The following is a 13986-nucleotide window of genomic DNA, read 5'->3' as shown; positions in this document are numbered from 1 at the left end:
GACAGGGAACCTCTCTTCCCATCAGAGGTCCCTAGGATCAAATCCCAGTGAATCCTAGAGGAGAGAAAATGAGAAGAGAAGACAACACAGACAGCAAAAACAGCAGGGTGGGAGGAGGGGAAGGGAGGGGAATAAATAAGTAAACAAATATTTGAAAAAAAAAAAAAGATAATTTGAGCAAATGAGCAATGTCTTTTAGCATTCTCTTTTCTGACTTAGAAAAGTATTTCTGTGTTGCAGATGAGCCATCTCAGATACCAGATCTCAGTTCTAGAGACCATCAGCAAGGTAAGCCCCCTCTTCTCACGGCCCTAAAAGCTGGGACTTCCTCACGCTCTGGTCCATATGCCACCGAGATAATGAAGACAACTGATGATTCCATATCTAAAGTTCTAGACTGGTTTAACCGAAGCTCTCATTCAGATGACAAGTCATCCCTCAAACATCTCCAAGAGATAGAGTCCAAAGAGAAAACAGGCTCAAAATCACAGGTGGCTATTGCCACAGTGGCAAATCACACCCGTCTAAAAGACAATGGCTCAAAGGCCCTATATGCCACCAAGCTGAAGCCTGTGGCATCTGATTCAACATGCCAAGTAGGGAGAGATCTGCTGCCTTCTGGAAATTACCAAGATAATGATGTGACTATCAAATCCAAACCTGTGGATTTATCTCAACGAGGCTCCCAAAAGGAAGGCTCAGGCATATTGCAGCCATTTGAAAGTGACCGTCCGAGTCAAGGAAGTCAAGGTGTGGACTCTAGCCTAGGTGCAGAAAGCAGAGGAGAAGGGACTGGGGTATCTTCCCCAACCAGTGGTTTTCCCCACTTTGCTCACAAAGGATCCAATGCAGAATACCAAGTTCCATATAATATTAAGGATGTTGGAAATTTGAGTAAAGAAGGGCCACCATTTCATGTTCACAGAAAAAATAGAGGAAACGCTGAAGTGAATTTTGACTCTTCAACAGTTGTCAAAGAACCGAGTTTGAAAGATGACATGAAAGCAGAGAGAAGGAGCAAAGGAGGAGATATTTGCATCCTGAAACCTTGTTTAGAATCAGAGACTATTGAGTCACCTGAAACTGCTGACTGTGGATCTCCTGTGAAGAAGTCTGAGGTCCAACTCCAACAAGAAGTTACAGAGCCTCCCAAGAACCAAGTGCAGAGAGAGAAATATAAAAGAGTGAGAGAGAGGATATCCTTTTGGGAAAGAGAGAAAGGCGCTGCTGAGTTGACTCATAAAGAACCCACCTCTTCATGCAGCCAGGGACCACCTGCTAAAGCACACCAGCTGGTGAAGTCAGAGGGTGTGTGTGAGGACAGTTTATCTACCAGCCAGAGTGAGCATAATCAAGTCACTGTCAAACCAGTAGCCCTAGATGAGGATGGGCCAGCATCCCTTGCCTCCAGCTTTTATTTCTCAAATAAACCTAAAGTGACCATGCCCCAAATATCAGTTCCATCCGAAGGCTATCCCTCAGCTGACAAATCAGGTGACGTGCCTATGTTTCAGAATAAGATAAATGAGTCTATGAAAATATTGCCAGTGGCAGACAGTTTGCATTCTGGAAGGGACATTACTTTACCAGCACTGAAACCTACCTCAACTGGTGGGAATGAAGTACATACTCCTTTGGAGAAAGACCACTCTCTAATTAGTGACCCAAATCCCAACTTTAAAGTCTTGCCCCTAAGAGAAAGAATGAGTGAGACCAATGCAGATCAGGTCTATCATCACTCTCAGTTTGAGAATCTGAGAAAGTTTTGGGACTTGGAAACTCATTCAAATGGTAAAACTAATGTTGAGAGGAATACTACCACACCAAGTCATAAAAATTCTGGGCTTTCTAATAGTCAAAAACCCAAGGAATTCAGTGACCTTAAATCACCAGAAAAAAATACCCATGAAGAAGTCCTTCTAAGCCAAAACAAAGTTCTGGGAAGACAGGAAATGGTGAAATTAAACTCAAAGTGCGTACTTCAGGTGCCATCAGATGAAGCCATATTTCCATGGAGACCACCCAGAAAGTCCATTCATCAGTCAGGAAATGAGTCATCAGAGATAAACTTGGAAAACAATATGGAAGGGTGTTTGACTCCAGTGTTCAAGGAAGAAAAGGATTACTTAGACCAAGAGGTTCAAGAATGCGTAGTGAAAACAAATGTTTTGTCCAAGGACTACAAAGTCACTTTCAATGACAATTTACAGAAGCTGCTTTCAGAAACTTCATCACCAGCACTTCAGCCTTCTGGTGGAAAGGTCCATGTAAAACAAGTGCTTGAACCAGGTGTTTCTGAAAATAGGACATGGCCTCAAAAGACAGCTTTTGCTGGTGCTGAGCAAGAAGCCCAGCGACCTAAGGAAGTCGTTAATGAGTACGTAGACAAAACAGTAGCTCCTCCGAAGGTGGAACATGACACTTTGACTGCTAATCTGGACAGACTCTTGAAGGAAGCAACTGGAACTTCACCCTCTCCTTTGCAAACCACGTTGGAACCTGTTACCACTGGAAACAACTCTGAGCCTGAAGAGAGTAGGGTTTCTGAAAAAGGGCTGGAGCAGTGCCATGACACTTCAGCCCATCAGAGAGAAATAAAAGGTTTTGTTCCAGAAGAAGAAGAAACTTCGGGAAATAGAGCTGTCCCCCAGAGAGGTGAAAGTGGTGAGTGCCAGCTAAACACAGAGAACTGGCTTCAGATGGCTGCGGAAGCTTCCCACCCATTGGATCGGTCTTCCCATCTTCACAAAAAAGATTCTTTTGGGGATGAGGCCAACTTTCCCCAGGACATGTCTTCTTCCTGGGAGGCTCAAAGGGAAATTTCTCAAAGGGAAATTTCAGAGACTGTAGAAGAAGTCATTCTTCCACCCAGAGCCACACTGAGTAATATAAATACTGCATTACAGAAACTACTTAGAGAAGCTCGGTTGAATTACACAGCTGAGGGGGAAGTAGTTACTGGAGAGGTGAAAGTAGAATTTCCTGAAGGAGTGCAGGCAGCAGGGAGCCCCCAGAATTCTCAGGAAGTTACCCTGCCTTGGGCTGCCATAGTTTCAGACAGAAAGGATTTTTATTCCTCCAGTATAGATTCTGATAAAACCCATGAAATTGGATCTAACATAGCACCCACATATAGAGCTGCCCAAATGTCTCCATCAGAACAGACACTGGGCTCATGTGGTTTACCTCAGGAAGTGACAGAAATTGTGAGGGAAACGATTATTCAACCCGAACCACAGTTCCTGAAATTCAGTGCTGGCTTAGAAAAACTCCTGGAGGAAACTGTTGAAACCACCCCCTCAAAATACAAAATTCCTTCTCCATCAGAGCTAATAGGTAGTCCTGAGGAAACCAAGCACGTTGCTCCTGAATTCCATCCTGAGGAAATAAAAGAAACTGTAGAAAAGTCTGAGGCACCATCAGTAACTGAAAGTGCTTTCGATATTGGTTTAGAGAAACTCCTGAAAGAAACATCCGAAGCTCCTCCTTATCAGCCTCAGCTGTTAGTGAAGGCAGATGTCCCTGACAAGCTGTCCTCACAGTCAGAGGAGGCCAGGTCTTTGGGGACAGAGTCCCGTTTTCACTGGGCAGCCTTCGAGGCCTCTGAAGGAAAGGTTAAGGGTAAAGTTCTGAAACCTGAAGTGAACCAGTGGGATACAGTGTTGGGAGGAGATAAAGCGGTGGCTGATGTATCACTAGATCTCTGTGGTTCCGAAAGTGGGGTAGAGATCCTTGGAACACCACAACTTTGTGTGGACCATGAAATAGGAACCGTTGAAACTAAAATAACCCCAGAGGACAGGGGCAGTGAAAGTGAGGTTGTAGGGGGAGAGAGAGTTTTTCAGGGGCCTGACTTCAAAGAGGCTCCTGAAGCAATTAGCGTGTCCAGAAATAGGAAATCCATTCCTCTCTTCATGAACCAAGAAAACCCTACAAAAACAAGTAAAGTCGAATTGATTCTGGTATCACCATATAAGAGACAAGAGGAAGAAGAAAAAGGTTTCTCTGATTCTGATTTTTCAGATGGAAACAGTGGTTCTAATGCAGAAAGCTCGAGAAATACCTCCAGTGAGCATTTTGAAATTTTTAATCCATTGGTTAATGAGTCCACTTTAGGGGATGCTGATGTAAAAGATGTTATATTTGGTTCTGGGATTATTTAATTATCCCTAATGGTACTAAATTCTTCTAGCCAATTTAGTTCTCCTCAGCCTTTCTTAATTAAACAATAACAACACTACATTTCATTTTATATTCTTTCCTCAGAGTTACTTAGAGACAGCTTTACCACAAGGCTGAATTTTAGAGTCTGGCCTCATTAATCTACCAATAGAATTTTTAGGTTTCCAAATATTTTTTAAAGAACTGTTTGGGTTTAGAAAGCACCTTTAAAACATTCCCTCCTGGGAATTTTAAGAAATTTTTTTTTTCCGAATTGGCATTCCACACAGAAGTCTTTAATAGAATTTATGGCAAGAAACTCCCACAAATGGGAACAAATTTCCCTTTGGGGGGCAATATCTCACCAGAGTAATGGCTAAATATCAGGGACAAAATGCAGGGCTGGAACTTTCCTTCCCTCAAATGACGTCGCTGTTGTGTTTGGTTGCCACTCTTCCTCTCCTTTTTAGTAATTGCATCACCTTAGTTACCGAAAGGTGGACTCCAGTGAGGTCAGTCTGGCGACCACACTTCATTCCACCTGAGGGCACTGCCTGACCCGCTCCTTTTTTTCCTTTCTTTTTTCTTTTTTTTTTTTGCTACAGCTGTTCCCAAGTCGATAGGTATCTGCTTGATCACCACTTTCATCTAAGAGGACATGGGGGTGCTGGTTTCAGCCTGACGAGGAAACATAGGGCTTGTCTGTCTGCTATTCTCATCAAGGCTTGGGCATTTTAGCCTTAAAATGCATTTGCTGTGGGAAATGTATTAACAGGGATCATAATATAATGCATTTCAGTAAATTACTGTCTAAAGTTGTTCCCATATTCATTGGTCCGTTAATTAAGTCATGCATTGGTTCAACAGATATTTTGCCTATTGCCTGTCACTGTTCTAGGCCCTGAGAATAGAACATAATAAATGACGATATTCAGAACAAGCCTTCTCTCTGGTGGAATTTTCATTGTCAACATGGGGAAATTAAGGACAGTCTGGTGAATTTTTAAAATTTAACTTAAAGGATTTCATTTAGGGTCTTCTTGTTCTGAGATGATGAACTTCCCTTTTTTTGGTTCTCAAATGCCTTTTCTTTTATAAAATAAAGGCATTTAGTAGATGATAAGGTCGCCCCCCACACCTTTTTTAAAGGCCTTAGTAGATAAAAAGTTGATTACCCCATATCACTTTGTGACTGTCTTCAAAAGTGAGAATGTTAAGTGGGAAGATTCAAGATCTTCCACAGAGCAAATCACGTGCCTTGCATAAGGCATAGACTCTCAAAGATCACAATACTATTAATGTGCTACGCTTATTTCTATTTGATTCTATGTTAGCAAATAGTTCTTGACCAGCCAGAGCTTTTTTTTTTAAAAGGACATATTAACAGGCAAGACATTTTATTTTCTTTGGTGAAGTAAGTTCATTTTAGAGTAAATCAGAAAGGCTTATCACGTATTGTCTCCTGCCAACCTACCGTTTCAGTGTCCGCTGGTTAACAGGTTTTTGCTTGTGTTTGGTTTTTGTACTGTGCAGTGTTCATCGGTTTTGTCTTATAACAGGTTCAGAAGAAGAGCCCAGGCCTGTTTTGAAAACTTTGGAAAGGAGTGCTGCTAGGAAAATGCCTTTCAAAAGTCTAGAAGACATTTCATCAGATGCATCAAGTGAGACTAAAGTTTGCCCACCGTCCACGCCTCACCCAAGCTTTAAAATGCTTACCTGCTCTCTGTGGCCTCACTGCATGCTCTTGAGCTCTGATACCCCTAAGGGGGTGTAACAGCCGAGAATAACCCTTCCCAGGTGGATTAGTCAGCCCAAGGGGTGCTGATGCAAAGTACCAGAAATGTGGTGGCTTTCGTAAAGGGTATTTATTTGGGGTAGAAGCTTACAAAGATCAGGCCAGAAAGCATACGTTACTTCCCTCACCAAAGCCTGTTGCACGTGTTGGAGCAAGATGGCTGCCGAGGTCTGCCCGGGCTCAGCCTCCCTCTTCCTCCTAAGGCTCCGTGGTCCCAGCTTCTTCTGGTCTCAGCTGTAGGCTGGGCTAAGGCTCTTCTGTCTCTGGACTCAGCTGTTCTGTTCTCTCCACAAGGTCAGCTGCAGACGCTCAGGTGCTCTCTGCCCTGTCTATGGAGCCTTCTCTATTCCTCTCTGTTCTTCTCCTGTGTGTTGACTTCCTGGGGCTCCAGCATCAGAACTCCCATTCTCCACTCTGCCGTGTGGTTTTCTCTGTGAACCCCCCACCCATGGGGCGGGGACCCAATTGAAGCCTTAATCATGATTTAATCAAGTGAAAGTGAAACCTCTGAATCTAATACACTCTAATACACCTGGTGGAACAGACCACTTTACAAATATAATCCAATATCTATTTTTGGAATTCATAAATATATCAAACTGCTACACCAAGTTTGCTGAAAAGGCTCACCCTGAGATGGTTAGAACGTTGCTTTTGACGATAATGCGTGAGGTTTGGTTACTAGAGTCAAGGTTTCCTTGAATGGAAGAATCCCAGTGTGTTTACGGTGGTAGTAATTAGACTAGTAAAATTAATAGCTAACATTTATTGCCCCTACCTGCCCTTGGCTAAGAGTTTTGCCATGCGTTATCTCACTGAACCTTCACAAGCAGCCCTTGGAGGGATGAACTGCTACCCCCATTTTACAGATGAGGAAGATGAAATTCTGAGACGTACTCTCCTTGTCACAGCGGGGTTGGGATTCAGAGTCAGCAGAGCCTTGATGAAATGATCCTGTTATATATGGCCGTGCTGGATGTCAGCCGAATTGTGTGTGCTATGGAGATGAACTCATTGCTGACTCGAAGGGCGTTCTTTTCTCTGATCCTTCTTTTCTATGCATGCACTTTTTTTAAAAAAACATTTACTTTTTATTTATAGTTTCCCTCCCTCCCCCAGTGGGTCTCTCCTCTGTCTGCTCACTGTTTGCTCACCTTCTTCAGGAGGCACCGGGAACCGAACCCGGGACCCTCCCACAGGGGAGGTGAGTGCCCAGCAGCCTGAGCCCCATCTGCTCCCCGTGGGCTGTGGCATCAGCTCGTTGTGGTGGGGTGCGGGTGTCTGCTTGTCTTCTTTAGGAGGCACTGGAACCCAAACCCGGGACCTCCCATGTGGTAGGCGGGCACCCAACTGGTCAAGCCACATCCGCTTCCCCATGCGCTTCTTTTGACTCTTGGAACCAGAAGCCCAAAGACTGATGGGCTGATGGGCAGCCCTGCAGGCACTGTGTTCCCCACTTTAATTGGGGAAGGATTTCTTAAAAACTCATTTAGCATGATGTATATAGGTATTCGGGTGTCAGGCAAATGGACTTGGAGATCATGATTTCTAGGAGGCTCGTTGTTACTGTTTTTAAGCTAAGCTGCACCCCTGAGATGACAGAGGATCATGTGAAAATGTATCAAGTGAAAGTTAACCACCTCCAAATTCATGTGATTGATAATTAATCATTGTCATGTTCAGACTATGGGGTTTTGTTTTTTTTTTTGCATCTATAATTGAGACTGAAAAGTCATAGTTTAAAAAGGAAAAGAAAAAGCCACTTCCCACAACAATACAGTCAAGGCAGAGATTCCCAGGGCTGTGAAGAAAGTATTCCCTCCCAAGTGTCTCAGAATCTTAGGGTTGGAAGTGACCTTGAAGTCCCTCCTCCAACCTCCCCCCAGCGCAGGAATTCCCTCGAAAGCCGCCTCAGCAGGTGGCCAGCCCCCACATCCGCTGGAATGCCCGCAGAGGCCAGACCAACCTTCTGTTGGACGGCCCGGCTCGTTCCTTATGTTGGCGATGGGTCCCGCAAAAAAAAAAAAACGCAGCAGCCATTGTCCAGTTCAGCAAACCTCTCGCCTGCGGGACTCGAGGCCATCTCCATGGTGCGGCTTTAAAGTACTCAGGAATGTAGAGGGTTAAAAAAAAAAAAAATCTCCGTCAGCTGACGGGTGTCCCTGCCTGCTCCAGTCCGAATGCAATACCCGTTCTCATGCCAGCCTGCCAGGATTGCCCTTAGCAGCCGGTGCCCGGCCACAGCCCTCCAGTGGACTCCCCAGGCCAGCGTCCCAGGGGCCCACGCGGACGATGATGCGGACACACAAATACTGGTTACTGGTCTCTGGCTCCGGGCAGGTGTGAATCAGGGCCAGCCTCTCCCCCTTCCAGGCAGCGTGCACGGGCTCCCGCAGCCCTGCTGCCGGCCGGCTGCTTGCTGCGAGCTAACCCTCTAACCCGTGTGCGCCGTGTGCTGATGTCAGCTGCTCGCGGCTGAAGTGGGAGCTCCCGCTAGGGCACTGGCTCAAGTGGCTCATCTAAAGAGAGAGTATTTGGGGGAAGACATCTTGATGGCACCCCCCACCCTGCATCTTGACTAACAGCTACCAACTCCCGGGGCTTCCGGGGACCGGCTCGTTGTTTCTGTCTCTCCAAGGGTCAGGCGTGTTAACCGTTTGTTCATTTCTCCCGAACAGAGCAAGCCAAGGTAGATCACCTGCCAGAAGAATTAGTGCATAGTGCTGAAGATGGTAACTATCTCCCTGTGTGTGCTTGTCTGTCTGCATGGACGGGTCTGGGGTGGTCTGGGGCAGCCCCCGGGGTGCAGCTGTTGGATGAAATGGAAGACAGCTGTTTGCCCTTATGGGGGAATGTCGCCTGAATTATGATGACACGGCGCTGCCTTGGTGCGTGTAATGCTGATTGTAGTCTGCTGGCAACACCTGCGTGAGGATCACATCAGAGACCCTTGGCCAGCGAGGGTCTCTTTGACTAGGAAATGGTATTTCTCTGGGGATGAGCTGATTTTTGCCACTCTGCCTTGCACATCTCCCCGTGAAGACAGAAAGTAGAGTAGGTTCCTGCATTAGGCAGTTCCTGCGTTTTGATTCTCAAGCCTCAGCATTTAGTTATTTTGGGGGAACAGTTGATAGTCTTAAGCTCAAAGGAAAGGTATCCCACCTCCACTCCTAATAAATGCTAAGTATAGACTTAGAATAAAATTGAGTCTGAATGTTAAAGAGCCAGAGATCCTGAAGCTTGCCAATGGATCATGTGTTACTTCGTTCAGTTATAAAATGGTTAGGGTGATAGTGTGGGGAGGTGGGGGGAGCGGGAGGGAAGTGGGTTTGATTTTTGAAGTTCAGCATTTATGGAGATATATAATTTATAATTTGTATGCTGGAATTTTTTTGTTGCTTAATTGTCTTCTGCATGATCGTAAAAAAATGTGTATTAAGAGCTTTCCAGTATAAATTGCAGCAATGGAGTTCCTCAAAGGTCAGAAATCAATTTCTTACTTTAAGGTAATAGTTTTGGCTTTCTCATTGTATGTTTATAACCACCGCATTAAGGTCGGTGGGGCAGGGATTTTTATCTTCCTCTTACAGATAAGGAAAGCTCAGAGCTCTCAGGTGTCCTGTCTAAGATCTGGTAGCTAGTCGAGGGAGGGCTGGGAGAGAATCTTGGCTCCCTTACGCCTAGTGCAGTGCTTTTTTTCATTTCCACGCTGTGGCTTAGCAAATTAAAGGAACAGCCTGGAGCATCTCCTGGTGTGGATCTTGGGCTCTGAATTGAAGAGAAGACAGTAAAGAGACTAATACAGAGTCGTACGGGGGAATGGATAAGAGCATGCTAAAACCATGGCAGATGAGTTCTTCAGGCTCAGTCGTGAAACTCCTTGAGTTTTCCCTTCATGTCTCTTTAATCCTTCTGTTGAAATGGTGTTTATTTTCCATGTTGCTCTTCGAGTAAATCAAAAAGCAGACCAGGAACCAGGTACATCAGAATGCATACCAGAAAGTGAGGAACAGGATTTTTCTCACAAATGACTAACCTTTGCCACTCTGCGTGCTGGAAATCCCTCACCCCATGGCCAAGGCAGCATTTACCAGCAGTCTAAACTCCTGCAACTTACAAAACTATTTCATTCTGACAAGGGTTTTATTAAAAGCGCTTTGTTACTGTCTGTGTTGCTGTGTTGAAAGGTATTTACTTGTGGTTCCACTGAGGAAAGGTAATACATTAAATACATAAATGTACACGATGTGCGTTGGTGAGCATATTGCTGCTCTTGTCAGTCTCTGCCCTTCGAGGATTCCCTTAAAACCAGGTTGTTACCTTCCAACTTCACTCCACTTTCATGCTGCGGTATTGTCTGAGTACTGGAGCTCTTGTAGCCTCTACACAAGACTATAGGCACATTATCCTTATTTGGACCTAAGAAAGTATTGTACTTGGACAATGAGTAGTGTGTTGTATGATTGTATGTGACTCCTACACACCTCTCTGTATAAGGAAATTTGATTGTTTACAGGATTGAAACTCGAACAATATATGTTTATTATATAAAGCTGGTGATCGTCTGAATCTAAAAAATAAATGTATACTGGTAGTGGCTAATTTTCATCAACTAATTAACATCTACCACTGGACCAAGGTCCTTGCCCTTTTCTGGTCAGTCTTAAGATTACTTTACTTAGCTGCGACGGCTGTCCTAAGGACAGACAGCACTTGGGTGAGGTGTTGGGAGAGCTAGCAAAGGAAAGCTTGTAAGCCCGCGTGGCTCCCCAGGTTCCAGCCGGTTCCTTAAACAGAGAGGCGCTGGAGGAGTGAAGAGGATGATACCCTTGCCTGCTCTCGGGAGTCCACGGTGTGTTTAATAACAGTTCCCCAGCGGCTTTAGATGTGCTGCCGGGCCTTAATGCGGACACCGGCGGAAGGAAGGAACTAGTCGATGGAGAAGTGGAGTGTTGCCGGGAGAAGCCAGGGACGTTTGGGATGGAATCCAGAACGTCGCTCATGAAGTCATCTTGTCGGAGGAGAAGGCTGAGCTTTGGCGTGTGACTTGAGAAGTACCTAAGACGGGCCAAGGAAAGAAGACGTCCAGCCCTGGACCTTGTGGGGGTGTGCTGCCCCTCCCTCTCTCTCTCCTCTCCCCGCCGCATACAAGGTTTTAGCAAACAGGGCTTTCCGGTTGCCCTTGAACCGGCAGATGCTTAAGGTTGGGCATCTTGTTTTGCCTTGCTATGCTGTGTTCAATATTTAGCCAGAAGAACGAAAACAAACCATGTATCGACACATATGCCTGTGTGTCTGTCTGACCTTTCTGACCTTCTAATTGGCTTGGTTAAGGGTCAAGGCTAAGGAAAGCGAACTTGGCCCAGTGGCTAGGGCGTCCGTCTACCACATGGGAGGTCCAAGGTTCAAACCCCTGGCCTCCTTGACCCGTGTGAAGCTGGCCCATGAGCAGTGCTGATGCACGCAAGGAGTGCCCTGCCATGCAGGGGTGTCCCCGCGTAGGGGAGCCCCACGCGCAAGGAGTGCGCCCCGTAAGGAGAGCCGCCCAGCACGAAAGACAGTGCAGCCTGCCCAGGAATGGTGCCGCACACATGGAGAGCTGACACAGCAAGATGACACAACAAAAAGAAACACAGATTCCCGTGCCGCTGACGACAACAGACAGGGCCAAAAAGAACACGTAGCAAATGGACACAGAGAACAGACAACTGGGGCGGGGAGGGAGGGGAAGGGGAGAGAAATAAATTTTTTTAAAATCTTAAAAAAAAAAAGGGTCAAGGCTAACAAGGCTAATTGTGTGCTGAGCTCTAAGTGAATTAATTTCTCCCTATTTTTCAAAATAACCCTTAGTGCCTGGGCTGAAAGTATTCCTTTTCTCCAGGTGAGGAGTGAATTCTTACCATAAGACAAAATAAAAAACACAATCAAGAAACATAAATGAGTAAAGCCCATAACTGTAAATTTCACTACATCTGAATAGCGCGTGTAATTGCAACTGAACCAGAAGCAGTCATCCAACAATATAACTTGAAAATAACAGGGAACACTGTTAAAGGTTTTCAAAACCCAACGGAGGCAATTGTGGACGAAAGGTCACAGAAACGCAGCTCTGCAGTGAGAATTGACCTAAACCCAGCTCCTAAATATTTATAGTAAAAAAAAAAAAAAAGCCTTGGTGGACTCCCGGGGAAATCATGGATTAGAAAGACATGGGGCTCACTCCTCTTCCAGAAAAATAGCTGGAGGACAGCAGAAACAGCCTGGAAAAAAAATATTCTAGGGTTTAGGACACCAAGGGAAGGCTGGACACCGCCCAGAAGAGAGCGAGGCCCAGGAAAAGAACCTCGATGGAAACACTGTGTGGAAGCTGCAGCCGCCCGCGGGCACCCCTCCACCACCCTGTGAGCAGACAATTTTGAATTCTTTGGCCTCGGGCAGCTGCAGACAAAGGGGTCCCACCGGGATTCACCTCCGCAGGAAAAGGGAGAGGGGCGTGGCCTCAGGCTGATTCCACTCTTGGCCACACGTTTGGTCTCAGCGTCCCCCAGCGTTCCCAAGCCCCTCCAGCCGCCCGGGGCTGCACCTCGGATTGCCTGGGCAGCCAGCACAGGGCTGAAGTGATGACCCTCTCAATCTCACTCTCTGCTGGCCGAACTGGTTGCTGAGGACTCAGAGGGGACTGGAAGAGGGAGGGAGCTGTCAGCCAAGGTTGGAGAACTGCCTGTGAGAAAGTTTACCAGGAGAGGCTCTTAGCCCCAGGGCAGGACCCTCTGTCACCTTGATCCCATTGGAGTGGCAGCACTCTGACCAGGCTTTGAACTGAGGCCTGCCAGAGAGCACCATCTGCTGGCCACCCAAGGAAGGGCATGTGTGGAAATTAAAAGCAGATAAGGGAGGCTTTTTCTGACCTTTACAGCCTCCCTCCCCAAGGCCCTAGGAAGCTGGTCTGCAGCCCACTACCGGGTCCAGGCCCAGATTTAAGCAACTAACAGGGACAATCCTGAAGACTCATATAGGATGAACCAAGAATCAAAGAACAGCAGTAACACAGTGCCTCCCACCACTAAATCCCTATGAAATGGGCGAAGTTACGGCTGACCCCACAGAAATAAAAAATATCATAAGAGGATATTATGAGAAGCTGTACACCAACAAACCAGACAACCTCAAGGAAATGGACAAATCCCTAGAAGCACACAAACAACTGATAACTGATGCTACAAGAAATACAAGAACTTAACAAGCCAATCACATTTAAAGAGATTAAATTGGTCTTGAAAAATCTCCCAATAAAGAAGAGTCCTAGACTTTTTCACAGGTGAATTCTACCAAGCATTTTGAGAAGAATTAGCATCAATCCTGTTTAAACTCTTCCAAAAACTTGAAGAGGAGGGAAAATTACCCAACTATTTTATGAAACTATCATACCCTAATACCAAAGCCTGATAAAGATACTATAAGAAAAGACAATCTCTCTAGGGAGCATAGATGCAAAAATTCTCAACAAAACACTTGCAGATAGAATCCAACAGCATATCAAAAGAATTATACACCTAGCTGAGTGGGATTTATTCCTGGTATGCAAGGCTGGTTCAACATAAGACAATCAACATAATTTACCACACAAACAAGCTCAAGGGAAAAAAACACATGATCATCTCAATCGGTGCAGAAAAGGCATTCAGCAAAATCCATCATCCTTTCTTGATAAAAACACTTCAAAATATAGGAATACAAGGAAACTTCCTCAATACAATAAAGGGCATATATGATAAACCCACAGCCAACATTATACTCAGTGGGGAAAGGTCGAAACCTTTCCTCTAAGATCAGAAACAGACAAGGATGCCCACTGTCGCCACTGTTACTCATCATTGTGCCAGAAGCTCTAGCTAGAGCAATTAGACAATAAAAATAAATAAAAGGCACCCAAATAGGAAAAGAGGAAGTAAAACTCTCACTATTCATGGATGACATGACCCTATATTTAGAAAACTCTGAATTGTCTACAGCAAAGCTACTTGAGCTAA

At 45.4% G+C, this 13986-nt stretch overlaps 1 protein-coding gene across 13 annotated transcripts in view; it reads left to right on the top strand.

Annotated features, from left to right (window-relative positions):
• Positions 1–13986, top strand: part of SYTL2 (synaptotagmin like 2) — a 132660-nt gene that overhangs the window by 91687 nt on the left and 26987 nt on the right. For 6 of the 13 annotated variants that reach the window (XM_012519522.3, XM_004478160.4, XM_058306120.2 and 3 more), the window contains exons 8-10: positions 241–288; positions 5721–5822; positions 8635–8688. In XM_012519522.3, coding sequence (XP_012374976.2) covers positions 241–288; positions 5721–5822; positions 8635–8688 — 204 coding nt within the window. Of the gene's footprint in view, positions 1–240; positions 4069–5720; positions 5823–8634; positions 8689–13986 lie in introns of all 13 variants that reach the window. The other 7 variants (XM_012519519.3, XM_071218300.1, XM_071218299.1 and 4 more) reach the window with 2 other exon arrangements.

The sequence above is a fragment of the Dasypus novemcinctus genome, chromosome 10, assembly GCF_030445035.2.
Source record: "Dasypus novemcinctus isolate mDasNov1 chromosome 10, mDasNov1.1.hap2, whole genome shotgun sequence".
In the NCBI taxonomy this organism is placed as follows: Eukaryota; Metazoa; Chordata; class Mammalia; order Cingulata; family Dasypodidae; genus Dasypus; species Dasypus novemcinctus.
Note: the sequence above shows the minus strand (reverse complement) of the source record. Positions and strands in the feature narration are given on the sequence as shown.